A 27,678-nucleotide genomic window follows, 5' to 3' on the forward strand; every position below is an offset into this window, starting at 1 on the left:
ACCGCCCTGGATGGAGGCGGAGGATCCGGGAGAGTGCTAAGTGCCTCGAGACTCGTCGGCGAGTGTATGCGGAAGACAATATGCACATAGATTGGGCTAACCAAACTGGAAGCAATACGGTGGAGGAGGATTTCCTGGAGTGCATAAGGGATGGTTTTATCGACCAATATGTCGAGGAACCAACTAGAGGGGAGGCCATCTTAGACTGGGTGTTGTGTAATGAGAGAGGATTAATTAGCAATACCATTGTGCGAGGCCCCTTGGGGAAGAGTGACCATAATATGGTGGAATTCTGCATTAGGATGGAGAATGAAACAGTTAATTCAGAGACCATGGTCCAGAACTTAAAGAAGGGTAACTTTGAAGGTATGAGGTGTGAATTGGCTAGGATAGATTGGCGAATGATATTTAAGGGGTTGACTGTGGATGGGCAATGGCAGACATTTAGAGACCGCATGGATGAACTACAACAATTGTACATTCCTGTCTGTCGTAAAAATAAAAAAGGGAAGGTGGCTCAACCGTGGCTATCAAGGGAAATCAGGGATAGTATTAAAGCCAAGGAAGTGGCATACAAATTGGCCAGAAATAGCAGTGAACCCGGAGACTGGGAGAAATTTAGAACTCAGCGGAGGAGGACAAAGGGTTTGATTAGGGCAGGGAAAATGGAGTATGAGAAGAAGCTTGCAGGGAACATTAAGACGGATTGCAAAAGGTTCTATAGATATGTAAAGAGAAAAAGGTTACTAAAGACAAACGTAGGTCCCCTGCAGTCAGAATCAGGGGAAGTCATAACGGGGAACAAAGAAATGGCGGACCAATTGAACAAGTACTTTGGTTCGGTATTCACTAAGGAGGACACTAACAACCTTCCGGATATAAGAGGGGTCAGAGGGTCTAGTAAGGAGGAGGAACTGAGGGAAATCCTTATTAGTCGGGAAATTGTGTTGGGGAAATTAATGGGATTGAAGGCCGATAAATCCCCAGTGCCTGATACACTGCATCCCAGAGTACTTAAGGAGGTGGCCTTGGAAATAGCGGATGCATTGACAGTCATTTTCCAACATTCCATTGACTCTGGATCAGTTCCTATCGAGTGGAGGGTAGCCAATGTAACCCCACTTTTTAAAAAAGGAGGGAGAGAGAAAACAGGGAATTATAGACTGGTAAGCCTGACATCGGTAGTGGGTAATATGATGGAATCAATTATTAAGGATGTCATAGCAGCGCATTTGGAAAGAGGTGACATGATAGGTCCAAGTCAACATGGATTTGTGAAAGGGAAATCATGCTTGATAAATCTTCTGGAATTTTTTGAGGATGTTTCCAGTAAAGTGAACAAGGGAGAACCAGTTGATGTGGTATATTTGGACTTTCAGAAGGCTTTCGACAAGGTCCCACACAAAAGATTAATGTGCAAAGTTAAAGCACATGGCATTGGGGGTAGTGTGCTGACATGGATTGAGAACTGGTTGTCAGACAGGAAGCAAAGAGTAGGAATAAATGGGTACTTTTCAGAATGGCAGGCGGTGACTAGTGGGGTACCGCAAGGTTCTGTGCTGGGGCCCCAGCTGTTTACATTGTACATTAATGATTTAGACGAGGGGATTAAATGTAGTATCTCCAAATTTGCGGATGACACTAAGTTGGGTGGCAGTGTGAGCTGCAGAGCGACTTGGATAGGTTAGGTGAGTGGGCAAATGCATGGCAGATGAAGTATAATGTGGATAAATGTGAGGTTATCCACTTTGGTGGTAAAAACAGAGACAGACTATTATCTGAATGGTGACAGATTAGGAAAAGGGGAGGTGCAACGAGACCTGGGTGTCATGGTACGTCAGTCATTGAAGGTTGGCATGCAGGTACAGCAGGCGGTTAAGAAAGCAAATGGCATGTTGGCCTTCATAGCGAGGGGATTTGAGTACAGGGGCAGGGAGGTGTTGCTACAGTTGTACAGGGCATTGGTGAGGCCACACCTGGAGTAGTGTGTACAGTTTTGGTCTCCTAACCTGAGGAAGGACATTCTTGCTATTGAGGGAGTGCAGCGAAGGTTCACCAGACTGATTCCCGGAATGGCGGGACTGACCTATCAAGAAAGACTGGATCAACTGGGCTTGTATTCACTGGAGTTCAGAAGAATGAGAGGGGACCTCATAGAAACGTTTAAAATTCTGATGGGTTTAGACAGGTTAGATGCAGGAAGAATGTTCCCAATGTTGGGGAAGTCCAGAACCAGGGGTCACAGTCTGAGGATAAGGGGTAAGCCATTTAGGACCGAGGTGAGGAGGAACTTCTTCACCCAGAGAGTGGTGAACCTGTGGAATTCTCTACCACAGAAAGTTGTTGACGCCAATTCACTAAATATATTCAAAAAAGAGTTAGATGTAGTCCTTACTACTAAGGGGATCAAGGGGTATGGTGAGAAAGCAGGAATGGGGTACTGAAGTTGCATGTTCAGCCATGAACTCATTGAATGGCGGTGCAGGCTAGAAGGGCCGAATGGCCTACTCCTGCACCTATTTTCTATGTTTCTACAAGCGCAGGCTGCGGAAGGAACTTGCGGCAAACTTGTCCCAACCTCTCTTACCCTCAACGACTGTCTGTCCAACTGTGGCAGGGACTGTGGCTCTCAGCCACCTAAGGACTCATTCTAAGAGTGGAAACAAGTCTTCCTCAATTCTAAGGGACTGCCTATGATGATGATAATATACTACATCGTACGCACGACCCTCATGGTTAGTCAGACACGATCTTCCCTTAACAAATCCGTGCTGACTGTCCCTAATTAATCCTTGGCTTTCCAAATGTAGATTTATCCTGTCTTTCAGGATTTTTTCTAATAATTTTCCCACCACTGAGGTTAGACTGACAGGCCTGTAATTATCCCTTTCTCCCTTCTTGAACAAGGGTATTACACTAGCAGTCCTCCAAGCCTCCGGCACCATGCTCAGATCCAAAGTGGTCTGGAAAATGATGGTCAAGGCCTCTACTATTTCCTCTTTTACTTCGCTCAACAGCCTGGGATGCATTTCACCCGGGCCTGGGGACTTATCTACTTTCAAAGCTGCTAAACCCCTTAATACTTCCTCTCTCACTGTTCATTTCATCCAGAATATCACACTCCTCCTCGATAGCCGTATCTGCAATGCCCCTTTCCTTTGTGAAAACAGATGCAAAGTATTTGTTAAGAACCCTCCCAACATCTTCCGCCTCCACACAAAGATTACCCTCATGGTCTCTAATAGGCCCTACCCTTTCTTTAATTACCCTCTTACTCTTAATATATTTTTAGAACATAGTGGGGTTTTCCTTAATTTTACTGGCCAAGAATTTCTCGTGCTCTCTCTTAGCATTCCTAATATCCTTTTTAATTTTGCAATGGCGAAGTCCAACACCGTCTTCAGTGTGTCAGTGCAGCCTTCGATTGCCTAAGGAACAGGACTTCAAACCCAAGCTCATGCTATACAGAGCAGTAATGACACCCGCCCTACTATATGCTTCAGAGACATGGACTATGTACAGCAGGCACCTCAAAGAGAAGTACCACCAACGCTGCCTCCGCCAGATCCTACAAATCCATTGGCAGGATAGGTGCACTGACATCAGTGTTCGCTCTCAGGCCAACACCTCAGCATCGAAGCATTGACCGCGCTCGATCAGCTCCGATGGGCGGGCCACATTGTCCGCATGCCCGATACTAGACTCCCAAAACAAGTGCTTTACTGAGCTCCGACACGGCAAGCGAGCTCCAGGTGGTCAGAGGAAATGCTTTAAGGACACCCTCCGAGCCGCCTTGAAAAGGTGCAACATCCCCACCAACACCTGGGCGTCCCTGGCCCAGGACCGCTCAAAATGGAGATTCAGAATCCGGGAAGGTGCCGAACACGAGTCTCTTTGCCGGGAGTATGCGGAAGCCAAGCAGAAGGAGCGCACGACAAACCAAGTGCCCCACCCAGCCGTCCCCTCCAACCACTGTCTGCCCCACCCGTGACAGAGACGGAAGGTCCTGCACTGGACTCAGTCACGTGAGAACTCATTAGTGTGGACGCAAGTCATCCTCGATTCCAAGGGACTGCCGAAGATGACACACTGCAGCCATGGTGCGCCGCTGGTGGAGGGAGTGAATGTTTCGGGTGATGGACGGCTGCGTTGTCCTGGATGGTGTCGCGTTTGTGGAGTGTTGTTGGAGCTGCAACTCATCCAGGCAAGTGGGGAGTATTCCATCATCATCATAGGCAGTCCCTCGCAATCGAGGAAGACTTGCTTCCACTCAAAGTGAGTTCTCAGGTGACTGAACAGTCCAATACGGGAACCACAGTCCCTGTCACAGGTGGGACAGACAGTGGTTGAGGGAAGGGGAAGGTGGGACTGGTTTGCCGCACGTTTCTTCCGCTGCCTGCACTTGGTTTCTGCACGCTCTTGGCGACGAGACTCGAGGTGCTCAGCGCCCTCCCGGATGCACTTCCTCCACTTAGGGCGGACTGGTCTTTGGCCAGGGACTCCCAGGTGTCGGTGGGGATGTTGCACTTTATCAGGGAGGCTTTGAGGGTGGTCCTTGTAACGTTTCCTCTGCCCACCTTTGGCTCGTTTGCCGTGTAGGAGTTCCGAGTAGAGCGCTTGCTTTGGGAGTCTCGTGTCAGTCACGTGAACAATGTGGCCTGCCCAGCGTAGCTGGTCGAGTGTGGTCAGTGCTTCAATGCTGGGGATGTTGGCCTGGTCAAGGCCGCTAATGTTGGTGTTACTTCGTATTCGATCACACTCCTGACTTGCATAAAGTTGGCTTGTATTCCCTTGTATATAAAAAAAAGAGGTTGAGGGGTGATTAATTGAGGTGTTTAAAATGATCAAGTTTTTTGATAGAGCAGATGCACAGAAGTAATTTCCTTTAGTGGGGAATCCAGAACAAGGGCGTACAATTATAGAATTAATTCAAAATTGCCCATTCAGGAGAGAAATCGAGAAACACTTTTTCCACACAAACAGTCGTAGAAACCTTTAACTCTACCACCAAAACGCTATGGATATACTTGGTCAGTTGAAATTTTCAACACTGAATACGGAGGTCACTGATTACTAGGAGGATGTGAGTCTGGGTGGGGTAGATGAACAAAGGGATCTCGGAGTACAAATACACAAATACACATAAAGCTTGTGACACAGGTTTAGCATAACTTCCCTACTTTTCAATTCTATCACTCTAGAAATAAACCCTAGTTCTTGGTTTGCTTTTTTTATGGCCAGTTGTGACAAGGCCATAAAAAAAAAAGAAAACCAAGAACTAGGGTGTTGGAGCGGATTTTTGGACATATACTGGACTAGTATACGGGACCAAACATTTGTTTTATTTTCCCCTTTAAATGAATTTTGTAAGGGACAATACTGATGCATTATGCTCGATATAAAAAAAAGTTAGACTTTAAGGTATGCTGGCCTTGAGTTAATGCAGATAGGAAAGTGAGATCATGAACACTAGAGAGTTAAGTGCTGGGTATGTTTGTTTATACCGGTGTCAAAAGCCTGCACTTGTTTATACTGCCCTGTCACAATGCAGGATGGGTTATATCAAAAGCTTAGCCTTCGATAGTCAAAGCTTTGTAGTGCTAAAGCATGTGTTGTAAAGTGACGTAATTTGTAAGATAAAAGAACTTCACTGCAGATACCAATTTGAGAAGATGGTTCAAAGACAGGGGTCTTTAACACTTCTCCCAAAGCTTTGTCTCCGATTTAATAAACCTCTCTTTATATATTATACAGTGTCGGAAATATTTTTTCACAACAAAATGGCGTAGTCGGCAGGATACTGTCTGATCAGACGTGATCACTTAAGACAGTATCTGGAATCTGGTGTTAGAGACTGAAAAGAGAGGTGTACGGGCATGACGGGATAGTGTATAAGATACGAGTAAACAGATAGTGGGAAGAGGCTGACTAACCAGTTGTCCCTTTAGTAAATAAGGTCGGTGCAGAAGGGAACTGATCGATCCAACCTAGAGCCGAAAACTCCGGTGGTAAGGAAACACGCTAGCTTTGTTGCGAAGACAAAGGGTCTCCACAGAGTAGTCGTGGCCGTGAGTATTACAGAAACAAAGGGAAACGTCCGAGACTGGCGAACATGGAAGGTAAGGAAGGGAATGTAAAACGTGGGCTGCCTGGGTCATTAATTAATTCCTATCATTAATTGTAACTTGCGTAATTACGTAATGCCATAAAAAAAGCTGATAGTGACTATAAGCTTTGTTGAATGAAGAGACTTTTGTGAGTGTCTATTTTGAATGAAGAGAGTACTCGAGTAATTTTGACTGTGGAATGAATGAAAGCCTGTTTTAAGAAGGTGTGGAGTTGCCTGCCTGTTTTAGCTCCACCCACTCTTTCCAAACAGAGTGAAATGTTTTTTTTTTAAACCCTTCGTAGTGTTGTCCTGTATGTGAGAGGTTTAAGAAACTGTGAACCTTATGGTATTACATTTTAAGTTAGAAACGAAGGTGTGGATATATTCAGATGATAGGTTACGGAGCTAGGAAATGCACAAAGGATAGGTTTGTTGAGTAAAAGATAAAAATACATGGTCCCGGTTGTAAAAAAAAAAAAGAATTTGACACGCTCACTTACTTGTCGAAAGAAAACATGCAATTGGGTTGAAAGACATAAATTTAGTCCAGGAATGAGATAAAGAATGCCTTTTAAAACGCTCCCATTTTCCTTTGTGTAAAACCTTGACACGAAAGCTTCTAGCTCAGTAAAAAAAAAAGTTTTAAATTTAGAAATACCTTCAGGGATCAGGTCAAACTCCTGGGCGAGTGGTGAGCTATCTGTGAAGGTGTAAAAGGGACTTTTGAAAAAGGCTAAAACAGTAAGCTTTAGCAGTTTAGAAAAGAAAAAGATAAAGCAGGAAAAGGTCTCTGCCACGGGAACAGCAGGAGGGCAGAAAAGGGGGACTTGCCACAATACCCTATAAGACCTGAAGCTAGGACAGCAGTTGTAGAAATAGTAAAAGGGCTAGTGGAAAAGGGTATCTTAAAAGAAAGAGTTAGCACCACTAACTCCCCAAAAAGGCCCAGGTAGGGAAATCCCAGGTCCTGTACCTAGGGTACTGCCTCTCAAGGGGCTGAAAGAAATGCCCTTGGACAGGAAAAAGGCTGTCAAGGACATGCCTAGACCAGTAACGGTAAGGGGGGTGAGGAAGGTACTGGGCCTCTTTAATTACAGCCGGAACTTTATCCCTGATAAAAGGAGACCTATAGCCTATTACTCTACCACCGAAAGCCCGGTGGTGACTGGGTTATCCAGATGTATAGCCGCGCTAGATTGCGTAGCTTGGGCGGTAAAAAAAATTAAGCGAGCCTGTGGTGATGACTGGAAACATCATTCTCCACACTAAACACACATTGGTAGAAATGTTAAACACAGGAAAACTGAGAACCGTATCTAATATGAGACGGGCAAAGTGGGAAGCAGTCCTCTTAACACCCAACAAAGCGGTAACCATAATTAGGGATGTAGGAAACAACCCCGCAGAAGGTATGATGGGTGAAGGGGAACCCCACTTTTGCGAAGAGGTATGTGAGGATATGGAAGAGGATAGAATAAAAGACGCCCCCCTTCAAACCGCAGAACAAACCTTGTTTGTGGACGGCTCACGAAAATACGTAGAGGGACTACTTCATACCGGATGGGCCGTAGTTAACCAGGATCTAGAGACAGATGAATCAGGGCGAATTAATGGGGGGTCGTCAGCTCAAGTGGCAGAACTGGTAGCCCTTACCCAGGCACTGGAATTATCGGAAAATAAGATTGTTAATATCTATACGGACAGTAGATATGCATTCGGGGTAGTACACGATTATATGACAGCATGGGGGAAAAGGGGTGTTTGCGATGGATAATGACATAACTTACTAAATACCAGTTGATATCAGCTGTGAAAATTATATTGGTTTAATTGAAAAAAAAACACTCTCCATTGATAATGATTTTAAATTATTAAAATTAAGTCAGCGCCGCTGGGGCCCGAGACGAACAGGTAAGTATTGAGAAACTACCCCAGGACACTTCTGAGGAGGAAATAAGTATGTGGACAAAGCAGGGCGCAACGCAAGGGAAGGATAACGTTTGGAGACGAAACGACAAGGTAATGGCGCCTGAATGCATACAGAATACCTTATTGGAGTTGCGTCATGGCCTTTCTCATTCAGGACGAGAGGCCATGACCGGGAGTCTTGGGAGAGATTGGTGGTGGAAAGGGATGGGGAGAGATATCACCAAATATTGCCATCGATGCGCTACGTGCGCACAATATAATCCAGGCAGGCCCATTAAAATTAAAATGGGACACCAGCCCCGTCCACGGGGGCCATGGGAACACGTACAAATTGATTTCACAGGTCCTTTGCCCCCATCCCATGGAAAAAGATATTGCCGAGTGATTATAGATCAATTTACCCGGTGGGTGGAAGATTTCCCCACACGTGATTGCACTGCCTCAACAGTGGCAAGGATATTGACCGAGCAGGTGATTCCCCGATGGGGAGTCCCTCTTCAGATAGACTCCGACCAAGGCACCCACTTCACCGGGAAGATTGTAAAAACAGTATAACAGCTGATGGGCATAAAACAAAAATTCCACATCCCCTACCACCCGCAGAGTTCTGGGATGGTAGAGCGCATGAACCATACCCTTAAGAATGCCCTGGCAAAGGCCAAGCAAACGTCAGGAAAAACGTGGACAGAAGTATTACCCATTATATTGATGAAGTTAAGAGCTTCGACAAACCGGACAACCGGATTAACCCCTTATGAACTAATGACAGGAAGGGCGATGCAATTACCAGAGAACATCATAACGGGGGGGGCCGATGTAGGCCCATTAAAAGACAAAATAAAACGGTATGTTTTGGAACTAAGTACTCAATTAAAAGGGATGCATAAATTAGTTAGGGACAATCAGGAAGAAAGAGACGCGGAAGCAGAGCTTACAAAGCTCCCTGAAGTCCCGTTGGTGGGAAGTCGCGTTATGGCAAGAGTCCTCCCGGGAAAACCGGGGTTTGCCCCAAAATGGATAGGACTGTACGAGGTTATAATTAGCAGGGACACTTGTGCCTGCATCGATGTTAAAGGGAATGGACAATGGAAGCATTGGACCCAGCTTCAGGTTTTTGAACCAGCCGTTTAGCACACGTATTAGTTGTTGTTGTTTGTCTATTTACAGATTGACAGCGAGAGATTCTTCAAGCAAGCCATACGGCCATTTTGCCTTTGACTATTTGTTAATTATAGAGGAATAAGATGAAACGATATATTGCGATCGGTGCGATTATCATAGTTCGTGTTAGGTCCGGCCTGCTAGCTAGAACGAAACGAGAGTTACATGTAAATAACTTTTTGTACATGTCTTATGTTTATGTGCAAAATGAGAACTTTTCCAGTTGCTGGATATGTTCGCACATCCCCATACATAGCAAAGGAGGCATCCCTTTGAGGTCAATCTCCCTTAACATTTCGGAAGTAGCAGAGTGGGTAATGCGACAAAACGGTACAGGGGAAGTAAATGATACTTGGAACCAGAGTGGGGATAAAGAAACGTGGAGATCGGGGGGTTACCTTTTGGATGCATTGACGGTTGATACCAGCCGGAATACAACAGGTCGGTACGACCCCCGTTCCTGGTTTTGACCAACACCTCAGGAGTTGGAAGGCCCACCGCTGACATTTGTTTCACCAGAGACCTGACTGGTGAGGAAACAGGTTTTGTAGCAGGATATAGCAATTGTACGCAATACTTTAACCTCACCAGGTGGAACATAATAGCCAGCGAAACAACAAACCAGGGGTTCTTTGAAATCGAGGGTTTGAAGAATCAGACAAGTAGCCAGGACTGGGACCCTAAGATTAGGTGGCGACGGGGGCTGAGAGAGAGATTGGGATCGAATCTAACAGCATACAATGGCACTTATTTTGTGTGCGGGCATAAGGCCTACCCCTGGTTGCCACAGGACTGGAGGGGGGTCCTGTTATTTGGGATATGTGGTCCCTTTTGTCAGACGGGTACGTACTTTAGCAGAAGTACAGACACCAGTCGACTAAGACGAGATCTTACCCCGGTAGAGGGGCTATTTGGGGTCATGATGCTCCCATTCGGGATAGGACGCACCATGGATGAATTACGTAACCTAGAGAGGGTACTGGAACAGATAGTTAATGACACTGCTGAAGCAATGGAGGGCATAACGGCTGAAATGGATAGCCATACGCACAATGTGCCTTAATTGGAGCTGAATGTTGCACTTACATTCCTGATAATTCAGAAAACATAACCAACCTCGCTGATCACATAAGAAGGGAGGTAAAGAAGTTATCCACGACAGCAGGAGGATCTGGCTGGTTTGACTGGCTGTTAGGGGGAATCCTGGGGGTCCTATCTTATGCATGGAGTAATTATTCTGGTTGTAATAATAATTACTTGCTGTCTGATTATCGGGTGTTTTAATATCTGCTGTAAAGTTATGATGGCTCGACTGATGCCAGTAGCCAGTGTAATCGCCAAAGAAGAAGCACACCTGATGGAAATACCTGAAGACACCAAGGATGAAGAAACAGACGACAATGACACCGACCACTATCCTTGAAGGGTAGCCTAGAGCTACAGGCAAGGTGGACATACGGAACATCAGGGAAGTAACATACCCCAAAGGACGAATATATGCTACTATCATTGTGGTCATCTGGATTTCGTAAACATCCTCCAGGACCAAAAGGGGGAATACTGTTGGAGCGGAATTTTGGACATATACTGGACTAGTATACGGGACCAAACATTTGTTTTATTTTCCCCTTTAAATGAATTTTGTAAGGGACAATACTGATGCATTATGCTCGATATAAAAAAACCAGTTAGACTTTAAGGTATGCTGGCCTTGAGTTAATGCAGATAGGAAAGTGAGATCATGAACACTGGAGAGTTAAGTGCTGGGTATGTTTGTTTATACCGGTGTCAAAAGCCTGCACTTGTTTATACTGCCCTGTCACAATGCAGGATGGGTTATATCAAAAGCTTAGCCTTCGATAGTCAAAGCTTTGTAGTGCTAAAGCATGTGTTGTAAAGTGACGTAATTTGTAAGATAAAAGAACTTCACTGCAGATACCAATTTGAGAAGATGGTTCAAAGACAGGGGTCTTTAACACTTCTCCCAAAGCTTTGTCTCAGATTTAATAAACCTCTCTTTATATATTACACAGTCTCGGAAATATTTTTCCACAACATAGGGTTTATTTCTAGAGGGATAGAATTGAAAAGTAGGGAAGTTATGCTAAACCTGTATCGACCCTGGGTTAGACCACACTGTGGACAGCTGTGGTTGCCATATTATAAAAAGGATATAGAGGCACTGGAGAAGGTGCAGAGAAGATTTACAAGGATGATACCAGAAATGCGAGGGTGCACATATCAGGAAAGGATGAACAGGCTGGGTCTGTTTTCTCTTGAAGAAAGAAAGCTGAGGGGTGACCTAATAGAGGTCTTTAAAATTATGAAAGGTTTTGTTAGAGTGGATAGAGAGAGAATGTTTCCACTTGTGGGGAAGAGCATAACTAGAGACCATCAATATAAGATAGTCACCAAAAAATCCAATGGGGAATTCAGGAGAAACTTCTTTACCCAGAGAGTGGTGAGAATCTGGAACTCGCTGCCACAGGGAGGGGTTGAAGCGAATAGTATCGATGCATTTAAGGGGAGGCTGGACAAGCATTGGGGGGGAGAAGGGAATAGAGGGTTATGAAGATAGATTTAGATGAGGAAAAACAGGAGGAGGCTCGAGTGGAGCATAAACACTGGCACGGACTGGTTGGGCCGAATGACCTGTTTCTGTGCCGTATATCTATGTAATTAATAAATTGCCAGTTAAGGGTATCGGGGACATGTATCAAAGAGGGATACATTGGAGTTGAGGTACAGATAGTTAGGATCGAAGAGGGCTGGTCTGTATGGCCTACTCCTGTTCCGAGATCAGGAATTGAACAGGCCCCCCCCTCACTTCCCTGGCTGGAGATTCTAGAACTAGGGATCATAGTTTCAGGACAAGGTGACAGCCATTTAAGACTGAGACGAGGAGAAATTTCTTCACTCAGAGGGTTGTGAACTTTTGGAGTTCTCTACCCCAATGGGCTGTGGATGCTGGATCGTTGAGTATATTTAAGGCTGAGATCGATAAGAGTTTTGGATTCGAGGGGAATTGAGGGGATTGGATATGAAGGTGGAGTTGAGGGAGTAGATCAGCCATGATCTTATTGAATGGCGGATCAGGCTCGAGGGCCCCGTGGCACACTTCTTATGGTCTTACCTTGAACCCAGTCGGGCACCAATCAACAAACTGGATCGAGCGCTTGGTCTTGATGGTGGCGATGGCTGCGTTGACATCCTTCGGCACCACGTCCCCTCGGTACAGCATGCAGCACGCCATGTACTTGCCCTGGCGGGGGTCGCACTTCACCATCTGGTTGGCTGGCTCAAAGCACGAGTTGGTGAGCTCTGCCACAGATAGTTGCTCGTGGTAAGCCTTCTCGGCCGAAATAAGGGGCGCATAGGTCACCAGTGGGAAGTGGATGCGGGGATAGGGGACCAGGTTGGTTTGGAATTCACCCAGGTCCACGTTGAGCGCTCCGTCAAACCGTAGTGACGCTGTGATGGACGACACTATCTGGCCAATGAGACGGTTGAGGTTGGTGTAGGTGGGGCGCTCGATGTCAAGGTTACGCCGACACACGTCGTAAATGGCCTCGTTGTCCACCATGAAGGCGCAGTCAGAGTGCTCGAGGGTGCAGTGGGTGACCAGCACGGAGTTGTAGGGCTCGACCACCGCGGTGGAAATCTGCGGCGCAGGGTAAATGGCAAACTCCAGTTTGGATTTCTTGCCGTAGTCGACGGAGAGTCTCTCCATCAGGAGTGAAGCAAAGCCCGAGCCGGTCCCACCCCCGAAACTGTGGAAGATGAGGAAACCCTGTAGTCCTGTGCACAGGTCCGCCTGTGGGCAAAAAAAAAAGGTACAGAACGTTAAAAGCTGTGAAGAACATCCCACACTGTTACCTCTGGTGTCCACCAAGGATTGATCCTTGACCTGTTCTTATTTCCCATCTACATGCTGCGCCTCAGTGACATCATCGGGCCACGCAGCGCGAGTTCCCACCTAAGCACCGACGATACCCAGCTCGACCTCTCCCCCAGCTCTCGCCAACCCTCCATCGCCTCTATACTATCAGGCTGCTTGTCCGCCATGCAGCACTGGATGAGAAGAAGCTTCGAGCAGTTAAATGTCGGAAAGGCCGGACGGCCCAGAAATTGCGGTTGGAGGCTTTCCGCGGGCAAGTACCTGGTGGTTCCGGAGGAGTGTGGGATTCCGGTGGGGAGGCCTTCTCTTCCCGCGCTGCGGAGCGCGCTCCCGTCCTCCAGGTTCCCACGGAGACGATGCAGTCACGTGTGACTGCTCAACCAATCAGGTAAAGCTTTCTCAATTAATAGCAATGGGAACTCCGTATCGACCAGTTCTCATTGCTATTAAAATCGAGAAAAAAAACCCAAACACAGTAACACCAAATAAAAAATGAAAAACACACCAAACATAATTAAATTTAATTGAAATTAAAGTTAATAAATATCTTAGAGAAAATTTTTTTTCCCTCAAGTTTAAAAAAAAAGTTTAATTATGGTTCAAAATAAATGGGCAGGGTTTTAAAAATAAAGTGTTTTTTTTTTTAATTTAATTTTATTAGATTTTTGTATGGTTTAAGTGTGTATTCAGACTCTTACGCCTGTAACAGTAGGCGATGCATCTGCTTTTATCAGGCGCAAGAGTTTTGAGGACATTGGCTGGGCAAGATATGGGTAAATTCCGCAATCCTGCCCGTGTGAATGTCCTCGCTCCCGAGATGCGGAGGATCTGTCAGGCTCCAGCTTGCCGGTCGGAAAAGTCGGTTTTCAGGGCATGCGTTTTGTGGGCCGAAAACCGGCATTGGCGATGCCTTGCTGGGTCCGTACACACTCCGTACGGACCCGAAGCGGCCCGCATTTCTCGGCCATTGTCTTCAGTTCCCACCACAAACTCCGTTCCAATTGCCACCGATTCGATTCATCTCCCTGGCAATTGGTTGCCAAATCCTGTCCGCAACCCGTGTGTCATATTTGGTCCTACCTCATATCCATTCTATCACTAACACCGCCCATTTTCGCCTTGTAATAATAAACCTTCTCCGCCGTTACTTCAACTTATCTGCCACTGAAGCTCTCCTCCATACCTTTATCAGCTCTCGAATAGACTATCCCAACGCACTCTTTGCCAGCCTCCCGAGCTCTACCCTCCATAAATTGGAGGTCATTCAAGCCTCTGCCGCCCATGCCCTAACTCACACCAAGTCCCACACACCCCGCTTCCCTGTCCTACATTGGCTCCCAGTTAAGCAACGGCTCGATTTTAAACTTCTCATCCGCTTTTTCAAATCTCTCTTTGGCCTCCTCGCCCCTCCTTAGGAACAGGAGCATCCAGTCGTGCCCCGGTAACTGCCCCCAAAGGAAGTGGAGTGTGGGAAATTGCACTCCGCTTCCATTGAGGGGGGGGGTAAGGCCAATTCTGCGGTGGGAGCAGGACTTCCAGGCTGGGGGCTAAAATTCCTGGCCCCAGAAGGTTACCGCCCCCAAGATGGGAGCCTGTGCGGGGAGGCAGAGGGAAGTTGAGGGGAGACAGGGGCGGGGGATGGAGGGGAGAGTGGTGGAGGTGGGGGGTGGGGGGGGGGGGCGGAGAAACCCAGGGCGGGGGACAGGAGGGGCCACATTGCAGTGGAGGTCTGGGGGGGGGGGGGGGGGGGGGAGGCGACGTGTGTTGGAGGGGCGGGCCTGGGGGCTCTGTGCCTCGATGCGGGGAGTGTTCAGAGTGGGGTGGACGGGTTGACTGCGCAGATGGCGGTTGGCGGATGTGGTGTGGTTGGCGTCGCGGGGGCGTGGCTCCGGAGCGGCCGGGGCTGGGGGCTCGACATCCGGGGGGTGCGTCCGGAACCGGGGGGGTGGTGTGGGGGGCACGGTCTTGGGATGGGGGGGTGGGCTGTTTGGGGCTGGGATTGGGAGAGACCTCTTCACTCGGGGAGTTGTTGGCCTGTGGGGTTCCCTGCCGCAGAGAGTTGTTGATTCCAGTTCATTAGATGTGTTCAGGAGGGAGTTGGATGTGGTCCTTGCGGCTGTGGGGGGGGTCGGGGGGTGTGGAGGGGGCGTGGGGGGGAGGTGCTGTGGTGGGTGATCAGCCATGATCTTGTTGAATGGCGGTGCAGGCTCGAAGGGCCGAATGGCCTACTCCTACACCTATTTTCTATGTTTCTATGTTTAAGTGGAGGACATTCAGCCCCTCGAGCCTGTTCCACCATTCAATGAGATCATGACTTATCTGCAACCTAACTTCACCTACCTGCCTTTGCTCAACACCTTTGGTTAACAAAAATGGACAAATCGCAGATTGAAAATTGACAACTGACCGATCAATTGCCATTTGCAGGAGAGAATTCCAAAGTTCTACCACCCTTTGTGTATAGAAATGTTTCCTAATTTTACTTCTGAAGGCCTGGCTCTAATGTTTAGACTATACTCCCTTCGTGTTAGACTCCCCAAACAGCAGAAATCGTTTCTCTCCATCTTCCCCTTAATATCTTACGCTCCACTCAAATCACCCCTTAACCGTCAAAATTCCAGGGAATACAACCCGAGTTTGTGCATTCTCTCCATAATTCAACCCTTGAATTCCGGAAATCATTCTGGTAAACCTACGCTGCACTCCCTCCAAGACCAATATACTCTCCCTATGGTGTGGTGCCCAGAACTGCTCACAGTGCCCCAGGTGTGGTCTAACCAGAGCTTTGTACAGCTGCAGCATAACTTCTACCCCCTTGTATTCTAGTCCTCTAGATATTCCATTAGCCATTTTGATTATTTTCTGCACCTGTTCATGACATTTTAATGATCTATGTTCTTGGACCAAGTCGCTTGGTGGATCTCTGATGTCATTAGCTTTACCATTTAGAAAGGACCCTGTTCTATTCTTTTTAGGTCCAAAGTGGATGACCTGGCATTTGCCTGCATTTGCCACAGTTTTGCCCATTCACGTAATCTGTCGACATCCTTTTGTCATTTTATGCTCTCATCTGCACTGCTTACAATGCTGCCTATTTTTGTGTTCTCGGCAAATTTAGGTATGTGGCTTTCGATCGCATCATCTCAGTTGTTAATAAATGCAGTGAATAGTTGAGGCCCCAGCACAGATCCCTGCAGGACACCAGTCACATCCTGCCAATTACCGATCCTGCCCATTATCCCCACTGTCTCCCGCCACTCAGACAATTTCCTAACCAGGTCAATGATTTGCCCTCAAGTCAAGTTTAGTTAACAGTCTCTTATGAGGGAATTTATCAAATGCCTGCTTATCTCTAATCTCCTCCAGCCCAACAATCTCCCTAGATCTTTTTGAGGATGTAACTAGTAGAGTGGACAAGGGAGAACCAGTGGATGTGGTGTATTTGGACTTTCAAAAGGGTTTTGACAAGGTCCCACACAAGAGATTGGTGTGCAAAGTTAAAGCACATGGTATTGGGGGTAATATACTGGCGTGGATAGAGAACTGGTTGGCAGACAGGAAGCAGAGAGTCGGGATAAAAGGGTCCTTTTCAGAATGGCAGGCAGTGACTAGTCGAGTGCCACAGGGCTCAGTGCTGGGACCCCAGCTCTTTACAATATACATTAATGATTTAGATGAAGGAATTGAGTGTAAAATATCCAAGTTTGCAGATGACACTAAGCTGGGTGGCAGTGTGAGCTTGGAGGAGGACGCTAAAAGGCTGCAGGGTGACTTGGACAGGTTAGGTGAGTGGGAAAATGCATGGCAGATACAGTATAATGTGGATAAATGTGAGGTTATCCACTTTGGTGGCAAAAACAGGGAGGCAGAATATTATCTGAATGGCGGCAGATTAGGAAAAGGGGAGGTGCAACAAGACCTGGGTGTCATGGTTTATCAGTCATTGAAGGTTGGCATGCAGATACAGCAGGCGGTGAAGAACGCAAATGGTATGTTGGCCTTCATAGCGAGAGGATTTGAGTATAGGAGCAGGGAGATCTTACTGCAGTTATACAGGGCCTTGGTGAGGCGTCACCTGGAATATTGTGTTCAATTTGGTCTCCTAATCTGAGGAAGGACGTTCTTGCTATTGAGGAGTGCGATGAAGGTTCACCAGACTGATTCCCGGGATGGCAGGGCTGACATATGAGGAGAGACTGGATCAACTGGGCCTTTATACACTGGAGTTTAGAAGGATGAGAGGGGATCTCATAGAAACTTACAAGATTCTGACGGGATTGGACAGGTTAGATGCGGGAAGAATGTTCCCGATGATGGGGAAGTCCAGAACCAGGGGACACAGTCTTAGGATAAGGGATAGCCCATTTAGGACTGAGATGAGGAGAAACTTCATCACTCAGAGAGTTGTTAACCTGTGGAATTCCCTGCCACAGAGTTGTTGAGGCCAGTTCATTGGATATATTCAAGAAGGAGTTAGATGTGGCCCTTATGGCTTAAGAGATCAAGGGGTATGGAGAGAAAGCAGGAATGGGGTACTGAGGGAATGATCTTATTGAATGGTGGTGCAGGCTCGAAGGGCCGAATGGCCTACTCCTGCACCTATTTTCTATATTTCAGCTCTCCACCTATTCTGGCCTTTTTTAGCATTCACGATTTGAAATGCTCCACCATTGGTGGCCATACCTTCAGCTCGTAAGCTCTGCAATTCCTTCCCTTAGTCTCTCCACTTCTCTTTCTGTAATGTATTAGCTTTATGGATTCTTAGCTTAAGAATTCATAGCAACACATTGCTATTAAGAGCGAGTTGGTTTATCAACAAAGATTTAACAATCACACTATCCTGCTACAACTGTAAAGGGTACTGGTGAGGCCACACCTGGAATACTGCGTGCAGTTTTGGTTTCCATATTTACGGAAGGATGTACTTGCTTTGGAGGCTGTTCAGAGAAGCTTCACTCGGTTGATTCTGGCGATGAGGGGGTTGACTTATGAGGAAAGGTTGAGTAGGTTGGCCCTCTACTCATTAGAGTTCAGAAGAATGAGAGGTGATCTTATCGAAACATAAGATAGTGAGGGGGCTCGACAAGGTGGATGCAGAGAGGATGTTTCCACTAACAGGGGAAACTAAAACTAGGGGGCATAGTCTTAGAATAAGGGGCTGCCCATTTAAAACAGAGATGAGGAGGAATTTCTTCTCTGAGGGTTGTGAATCTGTGAAATTCTCTGCCCCAGAGAGCTGTGGAGGCCGGGACATTGAATATATTTAAGGCGGAGATAGACAGATTTTTGAGCGACAAGGGAATAAAGGGTTATGGGGAGCGGGCAGGGAAGTGGAGCTGAGTCTACGATCAGATCAGCCATGATGTTATAGAATGGCGGAGCAGGCTCGAGGGGCCAAATGGCCGACCCCTGCTCCTATTTCTTATGTTCTTACACTACACATTACCAGTTTATCCACGAGGCTCACAACTGCATTCCTCATCATGGACCCCCTGAACCCAACTGGCCGGGGTTTTATTGAGTCTTGTGAACATCACGTGACTGGCTAACCCACCCCCAACTCAACAGCTCGACCAATCGGTGAGCATTCTCACCAGGTGCAAACATTACACTTTCCTCCTTTAAGACGCTCCTCAAAACCTGCCTCTTTGAACAAGCTATATGGCCTAACATCTCCCGAGTGTCAAATTTTGCTTTTTATGATAACGCTCCTGTGGGACGTTTTATTAAGTTAAAGGCACTGGAAAAACACAAGTTGTTTTTGAAGGGTGCTCCACATCGCAACTGTGAAGGGATGCCCCTTGCAGGAGGCCCAGGTCTGGTTCTCGCCTCTATTGTAAGGTTGTCCAAGCTTGTAAAGATGTCTTACTGCGATTATATCAGGCCCTGGTGAGACCACACCTGGAGTATTGTGCACAGTTTGGGTCTCCTTACCTAAGGAAGGATATACGTGCCATAGAGGGAGTGCAGCGAAGGTTCACCAGACTGATTCCTGGGATGGGGGGATTGTCCTATGAGGAGAGATTGAGCAGACTGGGCCGATATTCTCTGGAGTTTAGAAGAATGAGAGGTGATCACATTGAAACAGACACAATTCTTACAGGGCTTGACAGGGTAGATGCAGGGAGGGTGTTTCCCCCGGGCTGGGGAGTCTAGAACCAGGGGTCACAGTCTCAGGATAAGGGGGCGGCCATTTAGGACAGAGATGAGGAGAAACTTCTTCACTCAGAGGGGGGTGAATCTTTGGAATTCTCTGCCCCAGAGAGCTGTGGAGGCTCAGTCGTTGAGTATATTCAAGACAGAGATCGCTAGATTTGGGGATATTAAGGGAACCAAGGGATATGTAGATCGAGCGAGGGTGGAGTTGAGGTCGAAGATCAGCCATGATCTTAGTGAATGGTGGAGCAGGCTCGAGGGGCCGAATGGCCTGCTCCTGCTCCTAATTCTTATGTTTTCAGGGGGCACACAGGTACACCCTCACCTCTCCTGCAAGTTTCGCTGGAAGGATCTCGTGGCTGGGAACCAAACAGGTCAGAAAGGCAGCGAGACGAGGGCGGCCACAGAGCAAAGTGGCACCTTCGCTGCAGTTTTATGGGCCTAGAATCCCTCCAGCCCCAAAACAGGTTGGTGACCAGACTCCAAGTCTGCAGCTGCACTACAGTTTACGGTGGCATGGTTGGGGGCCAGTTTGGGGGGGGGGGGGGTGGGGGCAAACAGGAAAAGTGGCCCGTTCCAGGGATGGGGATCTTGAACCTCTCCCTTCTGCTTCCCGAACATTGACAACTCAACGAGTAAGAGATCAAAGTGTCCCTTCCCTTCTTACCGTGCACACCTATTGGCTCCTGGGAGACTGGCAGAAGTCATGGGATCATACAGTCACCCATCGAGCCCATGCTGGCTCTCTGTAGAATCAGAGACGTTTACAGCGCGGGAGGAGGCCATTTCGGCCCATCGTGTCTGTGCCGGCCGACCAAGAGCTACCCGGCCTCATCCCACTTTCCCGCTCTGGGTCCGTAGCCCTGTAGGTTACGGCACTTCAAGCTGCACATCCAAATGTGGTGAGGGTTTCTGCCTCTACCGCCCTTTCAGGCCGTGAGTTCCACCCCAGACCCCCACCACCCTCTGGGTGAAGGCATTTCCCCTCAAATCCCCTCTAAACCTCCCCCCAGTTACTTTCAATCTCTGCCCCCTGGTTGTTGACCCCTCTGCCAAGGGAAACAGGTCCGTCCTATCCATAAGAACATAAGAATTAGGAACCGGAGGAGGCCATCTAGCCCCTCGAGCCTGCTCCGCCATTCAATAAGATCATGGCTGATCCACTCTATCCAGGCCCCTCATCGTTTTATACATCTCAATAAGGTCTCCTTTAATAGACTAGCAAGGATAGAGGATTGGCTAACTAACAGAAAACAGAGAGTCGGGATAAATGGGTCATTTTCCGGTTGGCAAACAGTGCCTAGTGGTGTGCCGCAGGGATCAGTGCTGGGACCTCAGCTATTTACAATCTATATTAATGACTTGGATGAAGGGACCGAATGTAATGTAGCCAAGTTTGCTGATGATACAAAGGTGGGTGGGAAAACAAGTTGTGAGGAGGACACAGACAAATCTGCAAAGGGATATAGACAGGCCAAGTGAGTGGGAAAACATTTGGCAGATGGAGTGCAACGTGGGAAAGTGTGAGGTTATCCAGTTTGGCAGGAAAAATAAAAAAGCTAATTATTATTTAAATGAAGAGAAGTTACAAAATGCTGCAGTACAGCGGGACCTGGGGGTCCTTGTGCATGAAACACAAAGGGCCCAAGTTTCCACACGAAAAAAAACGGGCGCCCCTCCGAGCCTAAAAAAAAAATCGCGATTCTGGAGCGCCCTGCAGCTCCTTGTCTGTTTGGCGCGGCGCCCAGGGGGGCGGAGCCTACACTCGCGCCGATTTTGTAAGTGGGAGGGGGTGGGTACTATTTAAATTAGTTTTTTTCCTGCCGGCAACGCTGCGCGTGCGCGTTGGAGCGTTCGCGCATGCTCAGTGTGAAAAAAAACATTGGCACTCGGCCATCTTTGTAGTTCTTTGTAGCTGTTTAATTTTTGAACATTTTTTAATAAAACCACATTGCCATCAGCACATCAGCACTGAGGCTTCCCTTCTCACTGTCTCCTTCCCCATCCTCCCCGGCAACAAGCCGCTGTCTCCTTCCCCTCCCTCCCTCCTTCCACGGCAACAAGCCGCTGTCTCCTTCCCCTCCCTCCCCTGCGCGGCAACAAGCCGCTGTCTCCTTCCCCTCCCTCCCTTCTTCCACGGCAACAAGCCGCTGTCTCCTTCCCCTCCCTCCCTCCTTCCACGGCAACAAGCCGCTGTCTCCTTCCCCTCCCTCCCTCCTTCCACGGCAACAAGCCGCTGTCTCCTTCCCCTCCCTCCCTCCTTCCACGGCAACAAGCCGCTGTCTCCTTTCCCTCCCTCCCTCCACGGCAACAAGCCGCTGTCTCCTTCCCCTCCCTCCCTCCTTCCACGGCAACAAGCCGCTGTCTCCTTCCCCTCCCTCCCTCCACGGCAACAAGCCGCTGTCTCCTTCCCCTTCCTCCCTCCACGGCAACAAGCCGCTGTCTCCTTCCCCTTCCTCCCCTGCGCGGCAACAAACGGCGGTTTCCTTCGAACGATGGCTGAAGCACTTTCACACAGGTAGGAAGATGGTTTATTTAATCTTTTCTTTGCTTATAAATGTTTATTCAGGTTGGATTTATTTGTATAATATTTGTAGAAGTATAAATAAGGATTGATTGTAGAATTTAATGACTTCCCCTCCCCCCCCCCCCCCCCCTCGTTCTGGACGCCTAATTTGTAACCTGCGCCTGATTTTTTAATGTGTAGAACAGGTTCTACAAAAATCTTCACCTGCTCCATTCTACTTTAGTTTGGAGTACGTTTTCACTGTGGAAACTTTGAAATCAGGCGTCAGTGGCCGGACACGCCCCCTTTTGAAGAAAAAATTCTGTTCTAAAGTAGAACTGTTCTACCTCACTAGAACTGCAGAAAAAAAAATGTGGAGAATTGCGATTTCTAAGATAGTCCGTTCTCCACCAGTTGCCCCTAAAAATCAGGCGCAAATCATGTGGAAACTTGGGCCCAAAAAGTTAGTCTGCAGGTACAGCAAGTGTTCAGGAATGCAAATGGAATGTTGGCCTTTATTGCAAGGGGGATAGAGTATCAAAGAGGAGAAGTCCTGCTACAACTGTACAGGGTATTGGTGAGGTCACACCTACAGTACTGTGTACAGTTTTGGTCTCCTTATTTAAGGAAGGATATACTTGCATTGGAGGCAGTTCAGAGAAGGTTCACTAGATTGATTCCTGAAATGAAGGGGTTGACTTATGAAGAAAAGTTGAGCAGGTTGAGCCTATACTCATAGGAGTTTAAAAAGAATGAGAGGTGATCTTATTGAAACATGTAAGATAATGAGGGGGTTCAACAAGGTGGATGCAGAGAGGATGTTTCCCCTCGTGGGGGAATTTAGAACTAGGGGGGCATAGTTTCAGAATAAGGGGTCGCCCATTTAGAACTGAGATAAGGGGGAATTTCTTCTCTCAGAGGGTCGTAAATCTGTGGAATTCTCTGCCCCAGAGAGCTGTGGGGGCTGGATCACTGAATATATTTAAGGTGGAGATAAACAGATTTTTGAGCAATAAGCAAGTGAAGGGTTATGAGGAGCGGGCGAGGAAGTGGAGCTGAGCCCAGGATCAGGCCAGCCGTGATCGTATTAAATCCTACTCCTATTTTTTATGCTCTTATGTTCTCCCCTCAGCCTCCTCTGTTCCAAAGAAAACAGACCTAGCATCCCCAATCTTTCCTCATCGCCAAAATTCTCCAGTCCCGGCAACATTCTTGTAAAGCACCTCTGCACCCTCTCCAGTGCGATCACATCCTTCCTGTAATGTGGTGACCAGAACTGCACGCAGTACTCCAGCTGTGGCCTAACCAGCGTGTTATACAGTTCAAGCATAACCTCCCTGCTCTTGTATTCCATGCCTCGGCCAATAAAGGCAAGTATTCCGTATGCCTTCTTAACCACCTTATCCACCTGGCCTGCTACCTTCAGGGATCTGTGGACCTGCACTCCCAGGTCCCTGTGTTCCTCTACACTTTTCAGTGCCATATCATTTAATGTTAGACCTCTCCAAATGCATTACTTTACACTTAGCCAGATTGAATTCCATTTGCCACTGTTCTGCCCAACTGATATCTTCCTGCAGTCTGCAGCTTTCTTCGTCATTATCAACCAGGCAGCCTATTTTAGTGTCATCGGCAAACTTCTTAATCATACCCCCAACATTCAATTCCAAGTCATTGACATATACCACCGGTCTATCCCCTTCTCCCTTTTTAAACAAAGGGACAACATTAGCAGTCCTCCAGTCCTCTGGTACCACACCTGCAGCCAGAGAGGACTGGACAATGATGGTCAGAGCCTCTGCTATTTCCTCTTTTGCTTCTCTTAACAGCATGGGATACATTTTATCCGGGCCTGGGGATTTATCCAGTTTCAAAGCTGCTAAGCCAGCACTGTGCCCCACTGGATACAGCCTTCCTGTCACAAAAATACCCATCAACCATTGCCCTTTGCTTCCTGCCTTTGAGCCAATTTTGGATCCAACTTGCCACTTTGCCCTGGATCCCATGGGCTTTTACTTTCGTGACCAGTCTGCCTGTGGGACCTTATCAAAAGCTTTGCTAAAATCCATATACACTACATCGTACACACTGCCCTCATTGAATTTTTCGAGGACCAGGAGGACCTTCCCTTAACAAATCCATGCCGACTGTCCTCGATTAATCCATGTCTTTCCAAATGAAGATTTATCCTGACCCTCAGGACTTTTTCCAATAATTTTCCCACCACTGAGGTTACGCTGACTGGCCTGTAATTACTCGGTCTATCCCTTTCTCCCTTTTTAAACAAAGGTACTACATTAGCAGTCCTCCACCTGAAGCCAGAAACAATTGAAAAATGATGGTCAGAGCCTCTGCTATTTCCTCTTTTGCTTCTCTTAACACCCTGGGATACATTTCATCCGGGCCTGGGGATTTATCCACTTTCAAAGCTGCTAAGCCCCTTAATACTTCCTCTGTCACCATGTTTATCTCGATTAATATTTCACACTCCTCCTCCCTCATCGCAATACTCTAGCTGTGGCCTAACCAGAGCTTTATAAAGGTTCAGCATAACTTCCCTGCTTTTGTACTCAATATCTCTATTTATGAAGCCCAAGACCCCATGTGCTTTGCTCAATACTCTCTCGAGATGTCCTGCCACCTTCAAGGACTTATGCACATGGACCCCAGGTCCCTCTGTCCCTGCACTCTCTTTAGTCGTGTCAGCTGTGGCTCAGTGGGCAGCAGCTTTGCCTCAGAGTCAGAAACTTGAGCACAAGAATCTAGGCTGACACTCCCAATGCAGTGCTGAGGGAGTGCTGCACTGTCGGAGGTGCCGTCTTTCGGATGAGACTTTAAACCGAGGCGCCATCTGCTCTCTCAGGTGTACGTACAAAAGATCTCATGGCACTCTTCCGAAGAGCAGGGGAGTTATCCCTGGTGTCCTGGGGCCAATATTTATCCCTCAATCAACATAATTAAAAGCAGATTATCTGGGTCATTATCACATTGCTGTTTGTGGGAGCTTGCTGTGCGCAAATTGGCTGCCGCGTTTCCCACATTACACAACAGTGACTACACTCCAAAACTACTTCATTGGCTGCGAATCGCTTTGAAACATCCGGCGCTATACAAATGCTATATTAACCGATTAGGGATTATGGGGAGCGGGCAGGGAAGTGGACCCGAGCTCATGATCGGGTCAGCCAGTCATATTTGTTATGTTCAGAATAACTCCACAAGACTGTATGCTGTAAGCTCAAACTGCTGTGACCTTGGTCTCTTTACTGTAACTCCAGAGTGCGGTAGACGGCCTTTTATACCTGCTTGCCCAGGGTGTGCAGGTGACCCTTGGGTCTCCCACAGGTGCGCCCCCTGGTGGCAAGTCTTACACATTGGTAATGTTTACATACATAACAGTATTAAATGGCAGCGTCGGCTCGAGGGGCCGTATGGCCTACTCCTGCTCCTATTTCTTATGTTCTTAAATCTTTCTTTCTTACTTTAGAACTGTGCCATTAAGTCTATACTGCCTCTCGATATCCCTGCTGTCAAAATGCATCACCTCACACACCTCTGTCGACGACCCCTCCTGTCCGCTGCGAACAGCATGCAAGAGAACAAGGGTACCAAAAATAAAATGCATCAAAATCTCCCAAGCCTGCTTCTGAAGGTAGACATCCACGATTTCACTTTGGGAGTCTGAACTGGGCTCGCACCCTGCAGTGGACTGGAGGTGGCAGTGGTGCTTGGGCCAGAAGCGTGCGTGTGCGTGTGCGTGTACGTGTGCGTTACACCACGACTGCTTTTCTCAGAGGGTGCTGTTCAGTGTTGGGGCGACCAGATTAAAATGGGGCACCGGAGAGCTGTGGGCCAAACACGCCAAATCCACGGCAGACCAACGCGACGTAACTTACCACCTTCCGGATACGATCCAAGACCAGATCCACAATCTCCTTGCCGATGGAGCAGTGGCCCCGTGCGTAGTTATTGGCCGCGTCCTCCTTGCCGGTGATGAGCTGCTCGGGGTGAAAGAGCTGTCGGTAGGTGCCGGTGCGAACCTCATCTGGGGGTAAAGAACGGAGGTTAAGGCGGCACACGGGACACTTGCCTGTATTGGCCGAGGCATAGAATACAAGAGCAGGGAGGTTTTGTTTGAACTGTATAAAACACTGGATCATCATCATGGGTGGTCCCTCGAACGAGGATGACTTGCTTCCACACGAGTTCACAGGTGTTTCGATGGAGGACCTGATGTTCCAGTTCTGAACCACACTCGACCAGCTCCGCTGGACAGGGCCCACATTGTCCGCATGCCCCCAGACACGAGACTCCCAAAGCGAGCGCTCTACTCGGAACTCCTTCACGGCAAACGAGCCAAAGGTGGGCAGAGGAAACGTTACAAGGGACCACCCTCAAAGCCTCCCTGATAAAGTGCAACATCCCCACCGACACCTGGGAGTCCCTGGGCCCAAAGACCAGTCCACCCTCAGTGCAGGAAGTGCATCCGGGAGGGCGCTGAGCACCTCGAGTCTCGTCGCCGAGAGCGTGCAGAAACCAAGCGCAGGCAGCGGAAGGAGCGTGCGGCAAACCAGTCCCACCCACCCCTTCCCTCAACCACTGTCTGTCCCACCTGTGACAGGGACTGTGGTTCCTGTATTGGACTGTTCAGCCACCTGAGGACTCGTGTTAAGAGTGGAAGCAAGTCTTCCTCGATTCCGAGGGACTGCCCGTGATGGTGATGATCTGAACTCCAATTGAGGGGGTGGAAGATGCCTGTGGGTGGATTTTTTTAACGTGTGGTGACCATTGAACACCAGCCACCACACGGGGCTTGACAGAGCGAGGTCTGGGTCCAGGGGCAAGGATTAACCAGGACAACTGGAGACCAGCTCTGCTGCACGGACCCAGTGCGCTCACATATCGCACAGTGTGGGCTGGGCCCGTGCTGCCCCTGGGCCCTCGGCTCTTCTGGGCCCCGTACCCTCATCTGTCGCACCTCCGCCACGATCTCTCACCGCTCCTCCGTCACAAACCATTGCAGCAATACTGAAGCACTTTAAGAGGTTGCCGACATCAAAATTAGGAAAGCTTAAATTTTTTTTAAAAGTTACTATATTCTGGGGAGATTCTCGATTAGGATATGGAAAACAGAACTCGACTATAGGTATTTTAAGAAAACTTGGGAGACATACCTGAAATCTATAGACCAGTCAAGTTTAATACAGGCAGGAAAAACGTAGAAAGTATTTTGAGAGATCTGGAGGGGCATGGTTTGAGCGGTCACACATGGAAATGAACATGGATTTTAAAACAATACATTTTAGGAACAGGAAAAGGATATATATGGCCTTTAGGTTGAGCTCAAATCCATATTTTCGCCTTGTCCATCTTTTTAATTCAGCTGAAGTACTGCGTGCAGTTCTGGTCACCACATCACAGGAAGGATGTGATCGCACTGGAGAGGGTGCAGAGGAGATTTACCAGGATGTTGCCGGGACGGGAGAATTTTAGCGATGAGGAAAGGTTGGATAGGCTGGGGTTGTTTTCTTCGGAACAGAGGAGGCTGAGGGGAGACCTGATTGAGGTGTATAAAATTATGAGGGGCCTGGATAGAAAGGTCATATTTTCCTTAGCAGAGGGGTCAACCAGGGGGCATAGATTGAAAGTAATTGGGGGAGGTTTAGAGGGGATTTGAGGGGAAATGTCTTCACCCAGAGGGTGGTGGGGGTCTGGGGTGGAACTCACGGCCTGAAAGGGCGGTAGAGGCAGAAACCCTCACCACATTTGGATGTGCAGCTTGAAGTGCCGTAACCTACAGGGCTGCGGACCCAGAGTGGGAAAGTGGAATTAGGCGGGGTAGCTCTTGGTCGGCCGGCACGGACACGATGGGCCGAAATGGCCTCTTTCTGTGCTGTAAGATTTGATGATCCTATGATT

The 27,678-nt window shown here is 48.0% G+C and overlaps 1 protein-coding gene across 3 annotated transcripts in view; it reads right to left on the reverse strand.

The window, feature by feature from the left end:
* LOC139240514 (tubulin alpha-3 chain-like) overlaps nucleotides 1-27,678 on the reverse strand; it is a 60,545-nt gene that overhangs the window by 28,948 nt on the left and 3,919 nt on the right. For all 3 annotated transcript variants that reach the window (XM_070869056.1, XM_070869058.1, XM_070869055.1), the window contains exons 3-4: nucleotides 25,656-25,804; nucleotides 12,333-13,013 (exon numbers count right to left, since the gene is read on the reverse strand). In XM_070869056.1, coding sequence (XP_070725157.1) covers nucleotides 12,333-13,013; nucleotides 25,656-25,804 — 830 coding nt within the window. The remainder of the gene's footprint in view (nucleotides 1-12,332; nucleotides 13,014-25,655; nucleotides 25,805-27,678) is intronic.

Source organism: Pristiophorus japonicus, chromosome 32 (assembly GCF_044704955.1).
Source record: "Pristiophorus japonicus isolate sPriJap1 chromosome 32, sPriJap1.hap1, whole genome shotgun sequence".
NCBI lineage: Eukaryota > Metazoa > Chordata > Chondrichthyes > Pristiophoridae > Pristiophorus > Pristiophorus japonicus.